This window comes from Canis lupus, chromosome 1 (genome assembly GCF_048164855.1).
Source record: "Canis lupus baileyi chromosome 1, mCanLup2.hap1, whole genome shotgun sequence".
NCBI classification, from domain to species: Eukaryota; Metazoa; Chordata; class Mammalia; order Carnivora; family Canidae; genus Canis; species Canis lupus.
This window is the reverse complement of record NC_132838.1, coordinates 66,891,303-66,914,597: the sequence shown is the minus strand read 5'-3', so window position 1 is coordinate 66,914,597 and position 23,295 is coordinate 66,891,303. Positions and strand designations below refer to the sequence as shown.

Sequence of the window (23,295 nt, the reverse complement as noted above, 5' to 3'; positions counted from 1 at the left end):
TAGTAACAATTTAGCTTTACATCAAAACTTCCTCAGATTTTAAAGGCACTCCTGAAGCATCCTAGAACATACATTTGCATTATATAGCAGATTTCTATTTTTTTTTCTGAAAAACAGCTTTCTTTTTTAGAACTAGCTATATTTTGAAAGCAGACTTAATACAAATGCACAACTGACACTTTTATGATCATCTCTGTAATACAGGCTTTAAAGAACATCAAAGTAAGACTTAACTCCCAACTCTAACCTATTACAACAAGAGATAAAAGCTAGTTTCAAAGTAGTGACAGTTTGTATTTGCTATGGTAACATTTAATTCACATTTGAAAAACATTAAAAATAACCTGCATACGCTTCAACACAATCCTACGGTTTTGAGTTAAACTATATTAAGACAAACATTACCATTTTTCGGAACCAAATTCGGGATCACCAAGTTAATCCAAGACTTATTTTGCCACAGATTTTACGTTTTAAGTTTGTGTCTACTAATGCTGTTTATAAATAAACCTACCGTTGGATTCATTAGCGTCAAGCCACTAATGGTGGCCGGCAATGACAGTCTACAGGGTGCGTGGTGCCTGTTACCAGTTACGTCAGACGTCTAGGTCCCCCGAGCGTTAGGTTTACTTCCATACGTATTTATTGCACGCAATTGCTTGTGGAGTCGGTTAAAAAACCAAGCTTCTGAGCAGCTGAATAAGCTGAGCACAACCGATTCAAATCACCACCTGGTTACTGACCTTTGGCCACAAATGTCAAAATGTTTTCATCTTCTTTCCACACTCAGACAACGGACAAGTTATTTTTGGTAAACTCTAGTATTTATTAAATTATAAATTCTGTAATCAAAAAGAAAAATGCAGGTCAAGAGAAACCTCAAACTACAAGGACCAGACAGCAGAGCCTATGGGAAATGCCATGGAGTATGTTACAGACAAGATTCTGAAACAGGAGTTATTAGCTGTTTTCTTTACACTTCCATTTCGGTAACTTTACTATTTAATAGTTGTTATTCATCTATTTTAAAATCCCGAATTCACATCTATTCTCACATTAAGCTTCCTGCTCATACCGATACCAGACACCTCAGAGGTGCCAGATTTTAGTAATGGTTTTACGTCAATCCATGCAGAAAAGTAAGACACAATGCAAGAGTCAGATGAGGACTGTTAATGCACAGATAATACACACACGCTGGCCAAAGGAACTGAAGAAACTTTTAAAAACTATAAAATAAACAGACCTCAAGAAAACTGGGTTATTACTAAACAGCTCTCAACTATTAACGCCAAGTTCCTTATATTAAATAAATTCCTCAACAGAGACACGTTAGACATTTTAATTACAGGTCTGTCCTCCCCACACCCCTTCCCCCCCCAGCTCCCAACAACGCACTACCAGGGACGAGTATGTTACGTGGGCAGAAATTTACAGAGCGCTGCCTTAACTTTGAGCCTGGAGCTGAAGACTGTCGTATTTAAACTTCAGTTACTGTGCACTGGCCATCAGGTCTTCTAGACCGGACACCAGCATTCACTGTTCCACCCCCTGCGACTGGTCGATCAGTCCCCGATCGATCTGATCTATCAGATACTGTCTGGTTTACACTAGGAACCAAAAGTCTCTGGTGGGTCAAGGAGTGCTGTGCACCAAGCGCAGGTACTTCCTCGCTTTCACTACTGGCATCGGACTCGGTCTCCTCCACGGAGGTGTCTGGTGCGGGGACCCTGCCCGAGGACGGCGACTCGTGATCCTCTTCTCCTTCCCCCCTGTGACTCCTTTCAGCTATGCTGTCTCCACCGAGGTGCAAATGAGCAAAAGAGTCTTCCAGAGAAGTGCTCGCATCCGGGGACGGCGTGGCAGGGCTTGTTAAGGGACCATCCACCGATGCTGGGGGCCTCGCAGAAGACGCCAGGGGCTGAACGGAAGCTCCACTCTGCGCTGGCACGCTGTCCGCTCCGTCGGCAGAGCTCTCTCTCGCTAGGTTGACCGTGCTGGAGTCACAGTCCAGCCTAAGTCCAGCTACTCCCTTCTTTGGTATATCTATTATATCCCGCTTAATCTTCCTGCGACGTCCGTGCTCATTTCTCCTGTATTGAACCATATTTTCAAGATCAGCAACATACAGAAACCCAGCAATTAACATTTCAGTGCTCTTTTTACCTTTGGAAAAAGCATCTTCCAACTCTCTACTAGTGCGCTCGTCATACTGCCACCACCCATTTCTTCCTTCGTAATACCACGCATATTCACCGTTTCCTCGACTTGCTGCCTTGAGTTCTTCTGGGGACAGTAAGGTTGGCTTGTCAAGGAAATCTTCAGGAATTTCTTGTCGACACAGGGCACATCGCTTTCCAAGCCATGAAGCTCCCTTTACACACAGATAGCAGAACACATGCTTACACGGGAGACTGACGGGGTGGACGCAGGTCTGCAGGCAAATGGCACATTCGGGGACAGTGAGCGAAGGCGCAGTGTTAGAACAGGACTCATTCGCTTTCCTGTTCGTAGGAAGCATGTTTATCGAGTGATCAACTTCACCACAGCCAGCCATCCTAAGAAAAGGAGAGCAGATACACGTAACATTAAAACTGCGTTTCAACTCTTCCAATTTCTTAATTCAACAATTCAGAAAACACTTATTAAGCACCTACTGTATATGTGTGCTACACACTGGAAAATGGGAAAACAAAAAAGAAAAAGAATTTAACTTGTGCAGAAAAATCTTTGATTTTTTTCTGTCATGAATTTTTACTTGTGGGGAGCAATGAGAAGCACAAATGTTAAGCCAAAAATAAACTCATGATCTGTTTCCTCCTTATTTACTCCCTAAAAGCTCCCCACCCCCAGGGATAACATTATCCATCTGCTCTTTCAAGCCATTTGAAATCCATCACTGACACTGCCCTTCCCCTACTCCTCACATCCAAAACATCAGCAGGTCTTACCAATGTGATCCCACTCTCCTGAATCCATCTACTGTCCATCTCTGCCCTAGCCATCCAGTAAACAGTGTTCATTAAATGCCTGAATATGCCTTTTAAATTGTTCCAGTCTTACCTCCTGCTTAAAAAGTTGATTTCAGGATAAAGACCAGGATGTTTGTGTCCTGCAGTGGTCCCGCTCCTCAGCCCCCATACCAGCCTCATCCCCACCAGACCTTCCCTTGATCAGGCTTCCATCCACACTGGCCACTCCCTCCAATAGGTTTTCTCTATATGAACACTTCACTTCCTGTCTCCCATATCCCCCATGGACAAACGACTACCCGTTTTATATCCTTCTGGAGAAGTCTCCATGACTAGGTCAAATTACTCTTTTTTTTTTTTTTTTTTTTAAACTTCCTATCATGTACTTCTCACTCCTAGCACTTATCAGAATCGCAGTGTTACATTTATGTGTGAATTTATTTTGTTCAAGCCAGTGTTCCCCATAAGCCTGGTAAAGGCAAGAAACAGGCCACTTGGCTCATCTCTGTATTCCCGTACAAGACCTGCCAGCGACGGAACACGCAAAACTGGCTAAGAAAATGAACATGTTTTTCAACGAAGAATACATCATATAAAATAGGCGTTTTGAGTTTTATTTTACTTTAAATGTTAATGTTAAACTGTCTGATAAAACTTTTTTGTAAAGCATTTACTTGTACCTATCTGGGAATGCCTAAGCCTTCTGTCTGTGCACTTAGAGACGGGCCCTGAAGGCACAGTGAGGGCGGGCGTGGTAACTGCAGGCGGCCAAGGGAGAGGGTCACGCGAAATAAGGCAGCTATTCCACAAGGAAACCGCTACTAGAGAAGATACCTAAAAGCCCCAGTCTCCCTCCCCTACTCTTCAGCACTCCGTTAAACCCAGTCTAAATTTCCTTACCTACAAATCAGTTTATGAAACTTAGGGGAGAAGAGCCAAAGTGCACACCCCACCCCCCGCAAAACAAAATAAAACAAAAAAACACTAAATGAAAACACTTTGTAATCACTACCTCTCCACAATGTTACAATCACGTAAAAACAAAGGAGAAACATGACATGAATACTGAAGATGCCTTGAAGCACAAGGACAAGATTTGTCAAACTGGATGGTATTGGGCTTAAACACTGACATGAAATTTGTTAATTCCTGCCTTACTGAGAATGAACACTTATTTAAAAACTACTATAGTCCACATACAACACTGAGCATTGATGGATCTAAAGAGACACACCTACTTTGTTAAATAAGGAAACACAGAGGCAAGCAAGCATATCATCACAATATGGCCTAATTCCTGCCCTACTGTGTTAGGATACTTATTAAAAAATAATAATGAGAGATGGGAAGACGGACACAGGCTAGAAAGTACAGGGTGCAGAGGTGCCTGGGGAGTGGAAGAGACTGAAGACAGAGACATATACACGGCACGGAGTCAAATAAGCAATGGAACAGCAAGAGGCGAAGTGATAAAGGGAATCAGAAGCCAAACAATGAGTCTTTCTGCAGCCTGCTAAAACAGCATCTGATTTGACTTTATCCCATAGCCCTAAGTAACCACAGACATATTAAAAGGGGAGAAAATGATAGAGGGAGTGCACCAGTGATAAGTAATGACTGAGAAACAGAGGTGAAGGTCTCACAGAGACTGGCAACCATTAATTAATTAATCTTTTTTTAATTAACTGCTGCTTAAAATGAATGACCATCTCTCTCTCTCACCAGCTGATTCCACTGTTTTAAACAAGGAATACAAACATTCAAACATTCAAACATGGGCACAGTGGTGACAAAAGAGGTAGTCAGTTAAAAAGTCATGTTCATCAAAACTTGCAAAACAATGTTCTTAGGCTTTCATCACAGCACACCCAGCCCAACCACCTATTCTCTTACTGCTTTTACTGTGTCCTTGGCTCCTCAACAGGCAAGGCTGAAAATGACGCCAGAGTTTTAAAAAGGCAGTACTTACCTAGAAAAGGAAGCGGCACACGGTCTCAGTGGAAAGAACTCATCACTAGCAAATACTTAATTTTTAATTTCCAAACTCTTTTTTTCAACCTTTAATTCCATTTCCAATCAACTCCTTTACTAGAAATTCTGGGTTACATAAACTGGTAAAGTACAACTTTTTTCCCAACTTATGGCAATTTCTACCAGATAGGAACTCTTCATACGTGATAGGCACTTACAGGAGCTTCAAAGTATTTTGAGATAAACCCTTGCCTTCAAAGATTCTGTAACTTAACCTAAGTTACAAGTGAGAGTGCTTGCTTCTCAACTGGTTTATGACGCCACCAACCTATTTAAACTATATTGGAAGGCCTTTAAAAAAAAAATTTATTTCTTTATTCATGAGAAACCCAGAGAGAGAGGCAGAGACACGGGCAGAGGGAGAAGCAGGCTCCATGCGGGGAGCCTGACGTGGGACTCGATCCTGAGATCCCCAGGATCACACCCTGAGCGGAAGGCAGACACTCAACCGCTGAGCCACCCAGGGGTCCCTGGAAGCCTCTTTTAATTCATCAGGTTCTAGTGCTACATTTTTTTTTATTGCTACATTTTTAAACCTCAGTATAGCTTTAAACATTTTGATAACAGAAAGAACTAAAATCAGCTATTGAATGGGAGAACAAGTAGTAAGTAATATTCTTACATCCTTTTCAATTTCTGTATTTAAAGTCCTAATTAAGAAGATGAAAATAAGAAAGCCATCCATCCATTCTGATTCTACTGATAAGACGAAATGGAGAGGGGCTAATGCTCATCACTACTTAGGGGAAAAAAAACGCAGTGATGTCTTATACATAAGTACACGTCTTAAACTAAACTATCTAGGTAACTTCTGGGTAAAGGACAGGCCCATAGTTTTAAAAAGAAAAATAAAAGCCTTGTAAAATGTGAAATATCCAACGTGTAACTTGGATGAATGCCATACTTGAAAACAACATAATCCCAAACCTTGTATTTAGGTAAAACTGACCCCAAAAGTCAATTTTCCATTAGATAATTTAGCTTATCTAACAAAAAAAGTTTTCAACCTAAAAACATTATTTCTACCTTGCTTAATATGATCAATATCTTACAACTCTTGCATAAATGAATAAACCTAAACATAACTTTAGACTAAAAAAAAAAAAAAAAAAAAAAAAATCAATTATAACCATCCCAGAGGAAGGCATGAACTGGAAAAGCAACACACTCAGAAAGTCAAAACAACTGTCTGGGCAGGTATTACGGTTCCCTCATTAAAATGAAGGATACAAGTTGGATAAACTTCATCAAAACCAGACACTAGACAGCTAAAGCTTCATTGTTTTCTCTGAAGCACTTTCAACTATCAATCTGCCATAGCAAATTGTAAATTGATTATTTGCCAAGTATACTTTATCACCAACCAAGAAATGAGGAGTAAAACTCAGTAAACTCTTCTTACACAATTCTAGATGAGGCACCTACAATGGACAAAACTAAGATGATATAACAAGATAAACACAAAGCAACCCAAACTACTACCCTTCCTATAAGATACACTTCAACATTATATTTCTTGCCATTTTAATCTACCCTACAAAGTCTGTTTCACGCAGCTTCAATGACCGTCAAGTAGGTTGGAGGCTAAATGTGTGCAGAGGAACATACCAATATGAATAAGAGATGCCTGTCTTCTTTCTGTAGAGAAAGGATCAGAAAAAGAGTTAATGCCAGTCAAAGAGAGGCGTTCCCTAACTAATAAATGTCTTTGGAAACTCCAGAGGTTGTTCTGGAAAACAGAATTTATTTGCTGGTTAAATAAACTAAGAATGATTTCATATGTAGAAATTTGTTAGCTCAACTCTGAAGAACATAGTAAACATTTCTCATTTCAAATCTTTCCATTTCAGACATTTTTTTTTTTACTAATTGAATTGTTAATGTGATATAACTTCTAAGCAAAAGTTCCATTCTTCTTCCCATAAGGAAAGTATGTTGTATATTATTTGTGGAAGACAAATACATAAGCCTTCTTTTCAAGACAAAAATATAGAGCTATATGGGTAGAGTTAGTGGCAATCTCTAAGTACTCAGATTTGTTACTACTCTTGAAGACATCTTACCAAAAGAAAGATAAAATTACTATAAATGAAAAAGGTCTTTAGCATACATAGTACTGAAGAACTTTATAGCCAGTGCTAAAAATTCCAGATATCACAAATCAGGTTTTTAACATTCTGGGCTCAGAATACAATTACAAACATCAAAAAGAGAACAAAGAGTAAGTTAACACACCACTTTTTGTTAAGTGTAGACCTATCAGAAAAACATGTCATCTTCCTTCTCAAAACTTTGACTATTAAAAAAAAAAAATTCCTCAAATTATTAGCTCTGCTGGAATATAAAGAGTTTGAAGTTTAATACAAGTTAAAAATACAGCTTTCAAATTTAAACAATGACCGAAGTCCTTAAGACAAAATTCTTAGCTTTTCATATTGTACACTGTCTTGCAAATGGTGGGTATTTAATCTCTACTGGTGTTTGTTGATGCATTTTTTTTATTACATTAATTATAAATACAACATTTATTGTGTAAAATGTGCCAGACACTGAAGTACTTTATTTCTAATCTTCACATTACCCTATAAAATGGGTCTATAATTTTCCTTGTTTTACAGATTAGAAAACTGTAAAGAAAGCTCAGGTGATAGGCCCAAAGTCACACAGTTCATAAGTGACTGAGCCAGCTCCAAATCTAAATTTCAAATCCAGATGGTCTGACTTTAGAGTCTGCACTCTCAGCGGCTACTGAATGCCCCCAGATAATTACGGCTACACAAACATAAGCACCGCCATCAAGTTACTAAGAAACTTCACAGACTGATAAAGGAATGAGTTTCTACCACGACCCTCGGGGGTTCTCTGTCACTTCCAGTCCTTCTGTGTATTCCCTTTCAATTCTGAACAGATGACCTATCTGAGCATCTCCCATGGTACTAGGAAGGAGATGCATACTACTACTTGCTACCAAAGTGCAGGGGCTGAGAAGTTAGTGGACACGTGCATTTCTCACTGGTTTTATGATAAGGAAACAGGTACCAGGCAGCACAAAAGGAAAGAATGGTGACCAACAAGGAAAGGGGACAGATGTATTTTGAGTGGATGAAATATACCATGCAAGAGGAAGTGCTGCGAAGACCTGGTACATTACGTTATCTTAATAAGCTTAAACATTTATTCTGAATACCAAAGGTTCTTCAACATGTTTACATCACAGCATTATTAAGAAGAATTTGATGAAATGTTACATATAATTTCAAAGGGTTCAGGGTCTCTATGAAGCTGGTCAACAAATGAACTCTTACATAGGCAACAGGAATTCACTGAAAGGTTTTATGCTGTGAAGTGATTCTAGGCTTAGTAGTTTATCAAAATCATTTGGACAGTGGTCGGGAGGAAGAAGGGCATGGGGCAGGAAGGAAACTAGGACTTCTAGTAATCTAGGCAGAAGATAATGGGAGGGAGGGTGTAGATGTAAGGTTTCGACAAACGAATATAAGAAATACTGAGGAAACGAAACAAAGCATTTGTTTACTGATCAATGGTGGCACACCCATCAAGATTCAGAATCTGAGAGACGTGGGGGGGCTCAGCAGCTGAGCATCTGCCTTTGGCTCAGGGGTGATCCTGGGGTCCCGGGATCAAGTCCCACATCTGGCTCCCTGTGAGGAGCCTGCTTCTCCCTCTGCCTGTGTCTCTGTGTCTCTCATGAATGAATAAATAAAATCTTAAAAAGAAAACAAAGAAAAGAATCTGAGGAGCATTCTGTTTCAGACATAAAGACTGAGATATTTATAAGGTCACCAGATGAAGATAGGTAGTCTCCAGATGAAGACTGGTATTCTGAAGAAATCTAAGCTGAAAAAAGTCTGATGAGTCACCAATATATGGTTCTTGGAGACATGAAAGTAAATGAACACTGAAATTAAACCTGTAGAGAAAGCAGACAGGGCCAACCACAGAACCTTGGATTATTCCAATATTTACTAATGAGGCAAAAGAGCCTACAAAAGATGTTAAGAAGTGGTCAGAGAGACAAGGAGAATAAAGAGACCATCACCATCACAAAAGCTGCAAGGGAGACATTTACAAAAAAAGAAGAGTCAAGTAAGGAGAGGACTTAACAAAAGTTAACTATTAAACTCATGAAAATTTCTACTTTTATAGTGAAATGTATGGTGCAAAAATTGTGAGCACCACGTATAATTAGCTATTTTGACATGCTAGAGACTATCAAGCCTCCTACTGACAACTTTTTACCCAGTTAAGACAATTTTTTTTTCAAGACAACTTTCTTTTCGTATTTCCCCCAGAGACTATTACCCATCTTCTCCAACTTCTTAGTTTAGAGATATCCTGGACTACTTTGTCATTAAGAAATTAGGTAAGAATGAACCATTGAAATTTATCTTTATCTTCACTCTACCTATCATTATTCCTCTTCGCTCAGGACAGGGCACTCTAAGATTGTTTTGAAAGCTAAACCCTCAATTTTTGGTGTTAGTACCATTCCAATTCCCTCAAGATTTTGGATAATATTCCCTACCCTTAAATTACAAAGTCAACTACCATAATTAATCTAATGGTTTCTTTCAGTCTCAATATATTTGATCCCATTGTACTGAATACTATGATCACCAACTCTTTTTCTAAAACTTTATACTATTCATTTCTATGATGGTACATTCTCCCAATTCTCCTATTTCATTGTTTTCTCTTTTCTCTAGCTAAGTACTAGTATTCTTCACAAAGGCTCTGTGTGTGGCCCTATTTTCACACTACATTCTATGTCTAGACAATCTACTGAGTATTTCAAAATAATACACATGCTGCCATGACTCCCAAAATCTAATCTCCAGAGCCATGTGAACTGTATTTCCAATCTGTATTCAAAGAATTTACTTCAATATTTTTCAAGGACCTGAAATCAAACAGGACTAAAGCCAAAATTCTCTGCTCTCCTAAATCTGCATCCTCTTCCTTTGTTTTTGATCTTGCATAAAATTTAGAGCCATCCTTGATGATCCCTTATTCCTTGGCCACTTCTCTTTTCCCTGACAAAAACTTCTTTAGACTATGTCCCCTTCATTAGCAAAGCCTGTAACCCCAATTCTGGCTTCTCAGACATACTCCTGTACAAATACTAACCTCCCAAGTGGCCTCCCTGACTTCAGTCCTTTCTCCGCCTCATCTTTTCTCAGTTCAATCATGTCTAATTAGTCTTCTCTCCAAACTTCAACAGTTTTCTACTGCCTGCATTATCTAATCCACATCCCTAAAGTACCGGCTTTCAGTTACACTGACTGGCCTTTAGGGTAAACAAGACTTAGCTAAAATACTAGCTCCATCATTTATTCTTACCACACTGACCCAGAAGAGCATTTCCCAAACTTCTCCAAAAGTAAGTATTAGCTAGTCAGTTCTACCCTGGAAATCTGCACACATCTGTGTTACAGTCTAAAAAATCAGTGTTTTTAACAAGTGCCCCAGAGAATTATGCTCAGAGAAATTTGGAAAACACTGACCTAAGTAAAATGACTTCATCTCTCTTAATTCTGTTTCTTCACCAGTCAATGAGCTATTGCCATTTTTCAGTGATTAAATTCAATAATCCAAATCAAATATCTAGTAGTGCCTAGCAATATAGTAGGTATGAAACAAACACTCCCTTCACTAACTTTGAAGTCTCTTTCTCCCTACCCTCCTTGCCACATGGATTGCTCCCTGACTCCCCTAAGATGCCCTGATACTTAGACAACTGTGCCCCTCCCTCATTCCCTTGGCTTGAAAAATACTTCCTAATTTTCTCAGCTTGTTAAAATTCTATTTATTCTTTAAGACCAACCTAAAAGTTTTTCTCACTCTGAACCCTTCAGATGGGCTAAATTCTCTCAGTTCCAAAAGCATTTTATGGTTACCTCAATATGACATTTCTTCCACTGTTTAATAATTATGTCCCACTTCCTAGACCATAGTCTAGTTCCTTGACAGCCAGCACCTATAATATTTAAGCTACAGGATTAAAAAATATGTATGTATATAGACAAATGATATATGAACAAGATTAAATAAGACATATTTACCCTAATTTTAAAGAAAACTGCTTATCGGTTTCATTTTTCTTTTATCAAATTCTCAAAACTGAGAATGATATTGCCATACTTTTAATATATAAGCAAAGCATCATTTTGAAAAGTAGATAACAATAGTTATATGTAAAATAGTATCTACAGGATCACTCTCTAGTCCAGTTATTTCAAACATGGTAATCACCAAAACTATGAAAGTCAGTAAAATGTTCACTGCATTTTTCATGAGTGACAGCAAGTTGGATAATATTCATATTAACTTGGAAGATAGAAATACGATGTTCATCATGTAAAAATGTTCAAGACTAGAATGACATACAATATGGGCATGATCAAGGTAATGCAATATTTTAAAGCTTATTTCACAAAAACTAGGATTTTTGTGATAGGAAAACACAACTAGTAAAACTGGGGGCTAGAGTAAATTCAGATTAATTAAAATGCAATCATATATTAAATTTTCTTTAAAAATCCATTAATTTAGGGACGTGTGGGTGGTGCAGTTGGTTAAGCGTCCGATTCTTGGTTCAGCTCAGGTTGTGATCTTAGGATTGTGGGATCAAGCTCCCCATCAGGCTCTGCATGCAGTGGGCAGCACAGAGTCTGCTTAAGACTCTCTCCCCTTCTCTCTGCTCCTTCCTCCCCTGCACTCTCTAAATAAATCTTTATTTTAAAAAAATCAATAAGTTTAAAAAAAACTTTAATTTAGTGAAATAAGCTTTTAATAACTAGTGTTTTATAGCCGTTAAGTCCCTCTTATTTATAACAGCCGACATTGTCTGCCTAGTTTGGCTTTTTTTTTTTTTTTTTTTCCTAGTTTGGCTTTTAAGTAAATTATTATGTAAAGATAAAGAACCTAGACGATCTGGAGATCTTTCCAGTTTTTTAGCCTTCTCTGAGCAAATTCTTTTGTCTTCAGTTTCATTCACTTTTACAGAAATTTTTCCTGATAAGATTCCTGAATATCTACATTAACAATAATTTAACATGAATAAAATTAAACTCAATAAACATCTAAAACTCAATATAAAAATGCTCATTTTGTGTAATTAGAACTAAATATAACATATACTTGGTTTACTGCATTTCATTAGTCCATTTAATTTGCTGCCTCTTTGGGACAAATCATGATGCCATACTTACATTTCTATTACAGATCCCACAGTTGTCTGTCACAAAAAAAGATCATCTTCACCAGCAGTCAAATAGCGTGCAGTATTTTGTCTTCCACTGCTGGTTCATTCTGTGCTGCAAAAGAAATTATTTCATCAACTTCTATAGACTTTAAGATCAATAAAGTTAGTCAATTATGTATGATCCTCTCATTTAATGAAATTCAGTGGCAAATTTTTAATCTTAAAAATGACAAAACTTCAAGACAAGGATACCTGCTTTCACCACTGCTATTTCACACAGTACTGGAATTGCTGGCTGAAGTAATTAGACTAGAAAAAGATATGAAAGGCATACAAAAAGGTAATGAAGAAGTAGAATTATCTCTATTTGCAGAGATAGTAAAACTGTCTCTATTTTCTATAAAATCTAAAGAACCCCTAAGAAAACTACTAGAGTTAGTAAACAAATTCAGCACAGTTGTAGGTTACAAATTCAATGTACAAGTCAGACGTGTTTCTGTATCCAGCAGTCAACAATTGAAAAAGGAAATCAAGAAACCATTTTAGAGAATGCTCAAAAATTCCATTTATAACAGCATCTAAAAAGAATAAAATGCTTAGGAATCAACTTAACCAAGGAGGGGAAAGACTTTGCACACTGAAAACTATAAAACACTGCAAAAAGAAATCAAGAGAGCCAATTAAATGGAAAAACAACTGTTCATGGATTGGAAGACTGAAGATGACAATACTAGCCAAAGTAATCTATAGATTCAACATAATTCTTATGAAAATTCCAATAGCCTTTTCTGCGGAAATGGAAAAGCCAATCCTCAAATTCATCTGAAATTGTGGGACCTTAAAATAATCCAAAACAATCTTGAAAAAGAACAGAGTTGGAGAACTCATACATCCCAATTTCAAAACTTAATACAAAGCTACAATAATCAAGTCAACGTGGTACTGGCCTAAGAATAGGCAAATACACCAATAGAAGAGACAGTCCAGAAATAAACCTATACTGATTTTAAAAAGAGGTGCCATTCAATGGGAGAAAGAACAGTTTCCTTAACAAATGCTAGGACAAGTGAACTGCCACATGCAAAAGAATGAAGTTGGATCTCCAGTTCACACCATATACAGAAATTAACTCAAGACAGACCAACAATCTGAATGTAAGAGGTAAAGCCATATGACCACTAGAAGAAAACAGAGGGTTATAAACACATGACGCTGGGTTTGGCAATAGATTCCTAGATATGAATGACACCAGAAGAATGGGTAATAAAAGAAAAAACAAATTGTGGACTCCATCAAAAGTAAAACTTTTGGGCATCAAAAGACATTGTCAAGCAAGCTAAAAGTCAAAAACTATACAACGGGAGAGAATCTTTACAAATCATATACTGAGAAGGGTTTAATATCCACAGTATATAAAGGAATGCCTACAACCCAACAACAAAAAGACAAAAAAAAATTTTTAATGGACAAAAAACTTGAGTAGACATTTCTTCAAAGAAGATGTAGAAATTGCCAATAAATACATGAAAAAAAATGCTCAACATTGTATGTAATTAGGGAAATGTAAATCAAAATCACAAGAATTGTCCTTCACATCTATTAGGATGGCTATAATTAAAAAAAAAAAAAAAAGGAAAATAGTAAGCATTGGGAAGAACGTGGAAAAACTGGAACTCTTGTACACTGTTGATATTAATAAAACTACTGCAGCCACTGTGGAGTTTGGTGTTCCTCAAAAAATCTAAATAAAAACACCATATTATCCAGCAATTCCATTTCCGGGTATATACCCAAAAGAACTGAAAATAAGGACTGAAAGAGATACTTGTACACCAATGTTCAGTGCAGAATTATTCACAAAAGTCAAACGGTGGACACAATCCAAGTACCCACCAACAGAAGAACAGATATACAAAATGTGGAATATAAATACAATGGGATATTATTCAGCCATAGAAAAAAAAATGAAATTCTAATACATACTACAACCTGGATGAGCCTTGAAAGTATTACAGAAAAAAAAAAAAAAAAGCCAGACACAAAAGGACAAATGTTATGATTCCACTTATATGAAATAATGAAAATAGGCAAGTTCAGAGTCGGAAAGTTGGTAAGTTACCAGGGGCTAGGGAGATGAGCAGAGTTATTGCTTAATGGATACAGAATTTCTGTTTAAAATGGTGTAGTAGTTGCGGAAATACAGTGATGATGCTTGCACAACACTGTAAATGTAATTAATGACACTGAATTGTACATTTAAAAATGGTTAACATGGTGAATTTTATGTTAATTTGACCACAATCCCAAAATGTTTTTAAAGTGAAACAAGTTCTCTACAGACACAGCAGCCCACACGGAATGTACTCCATAGCCACTGCCTTTCTACGGGGGCCTGGTTTGTGAGGAGACCAGGCCATCACCTTGGTTAGGGCCTCCTACTGCTTGCAGGTACAGCTAAGTTTACGATCATTAAGCCAAATTTGATCATTAAGCCAAATTTTTCTCAAGATGCCTCTTATCCGGGGAATCCAGGAGCACCAACCAAAACATCATCTCGGCTATGAATCCTCTTTCTTCTCTCTCGATCTCCTCTCCTCCACTTGGCGACGCCCAGCGCAGGAGCGGATCACCCGGCACAGAACTCAGAACCAAGCACGCGGGGCGACTCGAGACCGAGACCGTAAGCCTCACGGAACAGCAAGACAGAAGGTGCCTTCCTCCAGGTCCACGTGCTCCCCCGGTACAGGGGGTTAGTGTTTGACGGTAAGTATTTATCTTTAATAGAAACTTTTCCCGGTGAGATGGAATACAAGCCAGCTTATCCCGCTAAGTGTTTCACAGAACAGAAAATCCTGTTTCAGTACCAGAGGATTTTCAAAAGTAACTGACTAAAAAAGTTTCTAAATCACCTTTTTGTTATTCAGACTTTGGAAACTTACTCTTCACACCATGTGAATTCCATGGTCCGGCTACACCCCCACACCCCCAAACCCTTTCACTTGACCCTTGAGGTGCCTACACAAAAGCACAGGAGACTGGCTGGTTTCTCTCCTGCAGGCCTGTCAAAACAGAAACTGCCCATCCCCACACACAGGACAAGAGGAAACACTACGGTCACCATGACTGTTAACCCGTATTTCCTAGAAGGCTCACCATTGCCCGCACCGAACCCCTACAGCTCTTCTGGTTTAACCCCTGTCGGGCAGGCACTGCACTTTCACTGTTCATCATCCTCTCCATCCCAACTCCTGACACATCACCATGAGCCGATTTAAATATGACCCACCCGACTCCTAACTCAGAGGTTCCTAAACTTGCCCCACTGAGGTTGCTCATCCGAGATACACACTCTCAGGCCCTAATCCTGGAGCTTCGAGGCTGGAGACACGGACGAGCGTTAAGCCCAGGAATCGCGCCTCAAGTGATAGTGACACAGGTAGTCCACGGAATCTAATTTGAGAAACACCGTTCCCCGTTTTCAACTCCTAAAATCCTAAATTCAGTGAACTTCACCCCCGTCCCTCCAGCAACAAAACACGATGTGTACATTTGCAGCTCGAGGCCACCTGCACTGCCGCCTCTGTCATTTTAATCTCACTCTCAGATCCAAGCTCTGGTCCTTCCACACTTACTCATTCCCACACCTGCTCTTTGGTTTTACGAGGCCCTCCAGTTTCTTGACGGCCTCCTTTTCTTTATCCAGTTCCCAGTCTCCTTTCTTCTCCTACTCCACGTGGAGCTCACCATTTTAACTTTCTGCTTAACAGAATACTTGGCTCTCTCACATCTGTCTCTCATCTACGTGTTCTCCACAAACCCCCACGTCTGTGTGAATCTTGCAGGGGCATCTCAGCTTCCGTGCTTAATCAAGGAATGCAGATGGAGAAAAACAGAAAATCATTTTTCTCATCCTTTCTCCAATCAAGTTCTGTCAATTTTTATCATCTTTGGAATCTACTCGCTAGCCACGGCGAATGTCCTAGTTTAGACATGTATCATCATCCCACCCGAACTACTGTTCAGTCTGATTATCTTGCCTCAGGAACACCCCTCAAATTTATTCACTGAGCCTGAGTGAATACTACAAAAGCAAGACGGGACTCCCATACAAAAAGCCCCATACTGGTTCTCCAGCCTATACAATAAAGGAAGCTCCTAAGGACAGCATCTGAAGGCTTTAATGACCTGAAACCTAAATCTCTCTCTAGTCTTACCTCCCACCACCACTCTCAGATTAAGAATCTAGTTATACCAAATGATTCATAGTTCTCTAACCCCCTCTGTAGTTCTGAACTTCCTCCTGCTGGTATAAACTAGCTCTTTTACAGCTTATGAATGCTACTGTACTAGCACTTTCTGTGACTATCTCTCAAAAATCATTCCCTCCACTCAATTTTGTACATTTTTCTATTGCTGAACTTCATACACTGAAATTGTCTGCTTTTTATTGTTCCATTAAACCATGAACCTCCTAAAGATAAAGATTGTCTTTTATCTCTAAGTGGCTAGTAAACTGCCAATCAGTTGTTGACTTGAAGTGATAGTTCTTGAAGGGAAAACTTTCTAAAGTAACTGTTGAGAGAAAATATTGAAATATTTATTCAACATAACACAACATCTGAGTTCTGAGAATAAGGCACCCAGTCACAAAAGATATAAAGATACCTACGTTTTAATCATTTCTTTAAAGAGTTTAAAATAAGGACGCCTGGGTGGCTCAACTGGTTGAGGGTCTGTCTTAGGCTTAGGTCAGGATCTCAGGGTCCTGGGATGGAGCCCCTCGTTGGGCTCCCTGCTATTGGAGAGTTTGCTTCTGCCTCTGCTCCTCCCTTCCGCTCAAATTCACTCACTGGGAGTCTCTCTCTCAATAAATAAATACATTTTTTTAAATAAAGAGCTTAAAATATAACATTTACAAATATAAGATTCAAGCCATTTTGACAAGCATATCATTTTTTTGTTCACTGGCAATGAATTCTCAGAATGCACAGATAAAAAAACAAGAATAAAACCAGTTTTAATAAATCTTACAAGCTACAGTGACTTTTCCAATTCCTATATCCCATGCATAATTTTCAAAGTAGATTCTAAATAGGCAATAATGGTTGGGGGAGGAAAATAAACTAAAATGTATGCAGTATTCTAGATCTTAGCTATGTAAACTGTGTCCCCAACCAACTATATTAGCATTTATCTGGGAGTCCCTTACAAATGAAAAATCTGGAGCCCCATTCCATACCTACAGAATCAGATCTCCAGGTGGTTCATATGCATACTAAGAAGTTCACGAAGCTCTGGATATCCTCAAAAACAATCCTGTGAGATATGACTACACCCACTGTATAAATGAGGAAACCCAAACCCGTAAGGATTTAACCCCATGTCACAAAGCTATCAATACTGGGAGATGGGATTCAAACCCAAGTTTTCTTTTCTTTTTTTTAAGATTTTATTCATTCATAAGAGACACAGAGAAGAGACAGGCAGAGACACAGGTAGAGGGAGAAGCAGGCTCCTCGTGGTGAGCCCGATGCAGGACTCGATCCCAGGAACTGGGATCATGCCTTGAGCTGAAGGCAGATGCTCAACCACTGAGTGACTCAGGTGTCCCAACTCAAGTGTTTCTTTGAAAAGATCTTTTCTTCAATGTACTGTATCTCAGAGAACAGGTCTAGAATAGCATTATTTATCAGAAATATGATGCAAGCCACATTCATAATTTCAAATTTTCTATTAGCCACATTAACAATAAAAGGAAACAGGTAAAATTAATTTAAAACGGTTATTTAACCCAATGTATTTAAAACATTACCGTTTCCAAAATATTCAATATAAAGAAATTATTAATATATTTTATATTCTCGTGCGTATGTACACTTTGAAACTTACTGTGTATTTTTACATTTAGAGCACAACTCAATTCAGAATAGCCACATATCAAGTGCCCAATAGCCCCATGTTGCTACTGGCTACCATACTGTGTAATGCTGGTTTAGAATGTCTTGCATATTAACAATTCTTAAAAATACAAAACTGATAACTTACTACCAGAATTGCTGAGTAAAGAAAATGAACTCCATGTTACTTTATCCACACCTGTTCTGGCACAGATAAAAAAGAAAAGTGCATATTGTGTTTAATCAAAATTGACTGGTTTCAGTGATACCAATTCTGCCAAACTGATCCCTCCACTGTAATCTTGGAGAATTCTAAGGCCAAGGGGGCACAACACAAGGAATAGCACCTAATATTCAGAATGGTGATGGGTAGTAGTCCTCAGAAAACTTCTACATTTGGAACCAGATTTTTTTTAATGGGGGGGAAGGTAAAAGAATCACCTTTCAACCAAAGATGTTAGGATAGAATAGTATAATTCTAACTCTAAGCCAGAATTAATTTGGCAAACATAAGTAATTAAAACATACACTTCCCACTGCAATGAATGATTTGTAAATTACATACCAAACTCAATATAATTTATGAATTACTATAGTAAAATTTATCACAATATTTTGATATGCAAATACCAATTAGTGAATGGGTTAAGATTCTTTAGGTGAAAATTCGTACAGAAAAGGACTATTAGGAAGTTAACATAAAAACAGAAAAGATTTAAAACCACATTACATATTTCTGCCTCTTAATTCTGGGGGAAAAGGGTGACAGACTAAATTTAAAAATATATAAAAGAGTTTAGAGACTGTCAGTGAATTTAAATCATTTACCCACTCAACCAGTATAACTGAAAATGAAGTAATACTGTACTATTTATAATTTGTGACCACTCAACAAATTCACACTCCTATTATTTGCATATGCTGTTATCTTCTCTGAAAATATCTAGGATTAATTACAATTTCACTTTTCTTTTTTTTTTTTTTTAATTTTTTTTATTTATGATAGTCACAGAGAGAGAGAGGCAGAGACACAGGCAGAGGGAGAAGCAGGCTCCATGCACTGGGAGCCCAATGTGGGATTCGATCCCGGGTCTCCAGGATCGCGCCCTGGGCCAAAGGCAGGCGCCAAACCGCTGCGCCACCCAGGGATCCCCCAATTTCACTTTTCTAGTCAGTCACAAATAAAAAAAAAACATCGTTTTTTTCCCACATGACAGATTCAGATAAATGATTTTCTTTTTAAAAGAACTAATTAAAGAGAGAAGTATAAAATAAAGTATCACATTACAAAGATTTGAAGACTTCCTGTATTTATCCAACTACTGACAGCTAATGTTTAATAAAATAGTTTTACTCTTTTTAAATTCAAAAATACACAAAACAGGAAATATTCTATATAAAAGCTGGCAGTGACAAAAATACTTCAAACTTTCCAACTTTTGGTATACAAACTCAAAAAAAAAAAAAAAAAAAAAGGAAGGAAGGAAGGAAGGAAGAGCAAAGACCAGTGAAAGGAGGAACAGAGAGATGGGGTGTAATTTAGCAGATACATCTTAGTATTTTTAAAGAAAGAGTCACAAATTGAGAGAGGTAACTAAATGCCCTAATGTTTCCATTTTTAGCTTTCCCTCTCATCCCCTGCTAAAACTCAGCTTACAGAAAGCCAGGTCACACTGGGAAAAGTTTTCAGTTAAAACTCATTTCAACTAAATGGGAGCCAATACCTGACATCACACTATTTTTATTTTTAAGTAGGAGCTTTAACTTAAGACCCTAAGATCAACACCTGACCTGAGATCAAGAGCCAGACACTTAATTGACTGAGCCGCAAAGGCGCCCCAAAACTACACTATCTTAAAGAATTATTTCCCTTATTAAGTACTTTCCTTAAAAAAAAAAAAAATTACTGCATGGCAATCTATGACCTTCACAATCTTCATATCCAAGCATTAAACCTTTACATCCCCACCACCAAATGTGGCCTTTGCAATTTATTTTTTAAAAAGTTTATTTTAAAAAAATATGAAATGTGAATGTGAACAAATACTCTTTTAATCTGATAAGATTAAGCAGAAATTTCATAGACTGTAGCCATACTGTAAATGAGAAAGGCTTAGTTGCTAATTATATGTGTGACCTTGGTCAAGTCATAACTCCCGTGTCTTAGTTATTTCACCCTATTCTGTATTTCTGTAATTCTAAATAGTTTAATTAACAGGCATTTAACATGTTTTAATCAATCCAAAAGGTAATAAGCCATAAACACTAAATATTCCATAAATAAGCACAAGTGGCTATAGGAGAATATTAATAAAATGGTTTCCATACCCACAAAGATTACTCCTAATCCAACCTGATGTTTCACAAACTCAGATTCCTTAGACGCAATCAGGAACCAAGTGAGGGAATGGAAAAAAGGGGTCAGCACCCTCTGTTACTGACACTGGGGGGAAAAAAATTCAAATATCCAGCTGACAATGTATCAGGCATTTCATGCCAGTAAATGCCTAATACATAAAATACTATTGTCTAAACAGGCTAGTACTGTGAAAAGAAAACAATATTCTCTAAACAGACTAATGTTTTGAAAAGAAAAGATCCAATACTATTCTTTTTCTTCTATACCAAGTCAAAACATTTCTGGATTCTTTAAAAAACAAAACAAAAAAAAAACAAAAACCTGTCCTATTCTTTTAACAATTCAAATTGGTGGAAACAGAAAACAAGATGCTTCACCCGTTGACACGTGTCTCCTAAAAGAAAAAACGCCATTTCCTTTTTCTTCCTTCTGAAGACCAGCTATTTGGAAAACTAGTGTCCCTGATGTTATAACTCTATCAAGTCTTTAAAATCCAGGAAATAACAAAACCCTCAAATATTTACCGTGATTTTTATTTTCCCTGCAACTTACATCAGCCCATCTGAAACATAAATTCTAAATCAAAGAGCCGGCTTAACAAAATGTTCCAATTTAAGATACACGAGGCTAAAGCAAACACATCCAAAGCCTATTTCTAGTCTGGCTTTTGCTTTTCTGGTTTTCTCTTTAAAAAGAGATTTATTGGGGCAGCCCCGTGTGGCTCAGCGGTTCGCGCCTGCCTGGGGCTCAGGGCCTGGCTCAGGGCTCAGGGATGGAGTCCCACGTCGGGCTCCCTGCATGGGGTCTGCTTCTCCCTCTGCCTGTGTCTCTGCCTGTGTGTCTCTCAGGAATAAATAAAATATTTTTAAAAAAGATTTATTTGACCTATTTTCATGTGTTTTTAGGGCACTCGGATACTCAAGACAAACAGTATTTGTTGGTCATGGAAACGGCAGAGCCAGCATCATAAATCCTGTTACTCCTGGGGGTCATCTTCGTGTGTCCCACACTTCAGGTCTTTTTAGGAGTCCAAACACAGACTTGTCATTTGCTAAAAAGACAAAAAGTCTTAAGCCCTCCGGTGTCTGTAATCCTACAGCGCTTTCAACGCCAGTGTTACGCTTTCACATCCCATCTGAAAAGTACACACACCGGAGGTGGGGGTGGGTGGTGGTGCCCGGGGCACCTGAGACGTCAGGCTCTGAAGACAAGGCTTTTCCCATCATTTCTTGGCTGGCTTCCTCCCCCGACTCATCACTGCTCCAACATCACAGAAAATCTCCCTGAAACAGAAACCTAAGTACTTGTGAAACTTGAAAAGCGTCCCTGAACCGGCGCTTGGGGACAGAGAAACAGCGGCACAGACCAAGTGGGGCCCGGGGAACGCTGTGGGGGCCCGACGGGGCGTGACCCCGCGGGGACACGGGCGACCGCCCAGAGCCGCGCTCAGACGGGCGGGGGGGGGGGCGGGGGGGGCGCGGGGCGACCCAGGCAACCGAGAACAAAGCGGCGGCCTCCGCCTCCAGGACGCCCTCCCGGGGGGTGGGGGCGGGGGGGGGGCTCACGGGGCTGCAGGCGCGTCCACTGCTCCGGAGCTTTGCTCATCATCACCCAAACAAGGACCAAGACACGAAGACGCGGCGGTCTCACGGAGGGCAAGGCTGAGGGGCTGCTCTGGGTGTTGGGCAAGACCCGGACACTCGGGAGGATGGGGGGGATGGGGGGGATGGGGGGAGGAGGGGAGGGGGGACGATGGGAAGGACGGGGGGTGGATGGGGAGGATGGCGAAGAGGGGAGGATGGGGGGAGGATGGGGAGGAGGAGGAGGATGAGGAGATGGGGAGGGAGAGACAGAGGGGGGGAGGATGGGGAAGAGGGGAGGATGGGAGGGGGAAGGATGGGGGAGGAAGGGGGAGGATGGAAAGGGGAGGGGGGGAGAGGAAGCAGCCAAAAACGCTCCGGAGACAGACACAACGAGGGACCGCATGCCCCGGCTGCGCGGCGTCCCGAGGCCCGGGAGGCCGCCCCGCGGGAGCAGCAGGACGCCCCGGGCGGAGGCCCGACCCCGCCGCCTACGGGAGGGGAGGGGAGGGAGGGGAGGCTCCGGCGGCTCCGGCGGCCCCGGCGGAAGCGGCTGCGCAGTAATGGCCGCGGCGCCGCCTCTCGCACCCCGGCCGGGGGCAGTGCGGGGCCGGCGCCCGGGGCAGGGGCAGGGGCCACGGCGCCCGTCGCAGCCTTTCCGCCGGCCCCGGCCCCGGCCCTCCGGCGCCCGAGCCGCGGCCCGCCGGCCCAAGGGCGTCCACCTACGTCCCGGCCCTGACCCCGCCGCCGCCGCCGCCCCTCGCAGGCCCGCAGCGCACGGCCCACCGCAGCGCGGCCCGTCCGCCGTGACACCGCGCGCCGCCGCGCCTCGGCCCCGCCAGCAGCCCGCAGCGGCCGGCCCCCCGCCCCGCGAGCGCCGCGCCCCGACTCCCACCTCTCGGGCGGCCGCCGCCGCGCAGGCCTCCCTCTCCGGCCCCGGAGCCCGCAGCGGCCGGGAACGCGCGCGGCCGTCACGTGACCCGCCGTCGCGCCGCGGGGGGCGGGGCCGCGGGGGCCGGAAGTGGAGCCCGGGTCCCGCCCAGGCCCCGCCCAGGCCCCGCCCCGCCCTCCCCGCGCGCCTGCGCCGGCAGGTGCGCTGCTCCGACGCCGCCGCGGGGCGCCTCGCTGGACGCGGGGGCATTTGACACCTGCCGCGTTCGCTGTTGGCGGCCGAGCGATTGGATCGGAAAAAAGACAAAACAAAACTTCATTTCCTTTTGCACCTGTTTTC

The 23,295-nt window shown here is 40.7% G+C and overlaps 1 protein-coding gene and 1 long non-coding RNA gene across 12 annotated transcripts; one reads left to right on the top strand and one right to left on the bottom strand.

The window, feature by feature from the left end:
• Positions 1–805: 805 nt before the first annotated feature.
• Positions 806–23,073, bottom strand: RNF146 (ring finger protein 146). 10 transcript variants are annotated; one of them, XM_072833406.1, is made up of 5 exons: positions 22,960–23,070; positions 21,637–21,767; positions 12,236–12,340; positions 6,612–6,641; positions 806–2,558 (listed from the first exon to the last, which is right to left on the bottom strand). In XM_072833406.1, exon 5 carries the CDS (start codon positions 2,555–2,557, stop codon positions 1,481–1,483), a length of 1,077 nt encoding a protein of 358 aa, XP_072689507.1. In that variant the 5' UTR covers position 2,558; positions 6,612–6,641; positions 12,236–12,340; positions 21,637–21,767; positions 22,960–23,070; the 3' UTR covers positions 806–1,480. The 10 variants fall into 10 exon arrangements, with proteins under 10 accessions (XP_072689507.1, XP_072689519.1, XP_072689498.1 ...); XM_072833418.1 differs by having other exon boundaries at positions 12,236–12,335; XM_072833397.1 differs by lacking the exon at positions 21,637–21,767 and having other exon boundaries at positions 22,960–23,073.
• On the top strand, positions 10,911–16,388 carry LOC140637224 (uncharacterized). 2 transcript variants are annotated; one of them, XR_012034461.1, is made up of 2 exons: positions 10,911–14,991; positions 16,071–16,388. It is a non-coding gene; the product is annotated as an uncharacterized lncRNA (long non-coding RNA). The 2 variants fall into 2 exon arrangements; XR_012034463.1 differs by having other exon boundaries at positions 15,996–16,388.
• Positions 23,074–23,295: the final 222 nt, after the last annotated feature.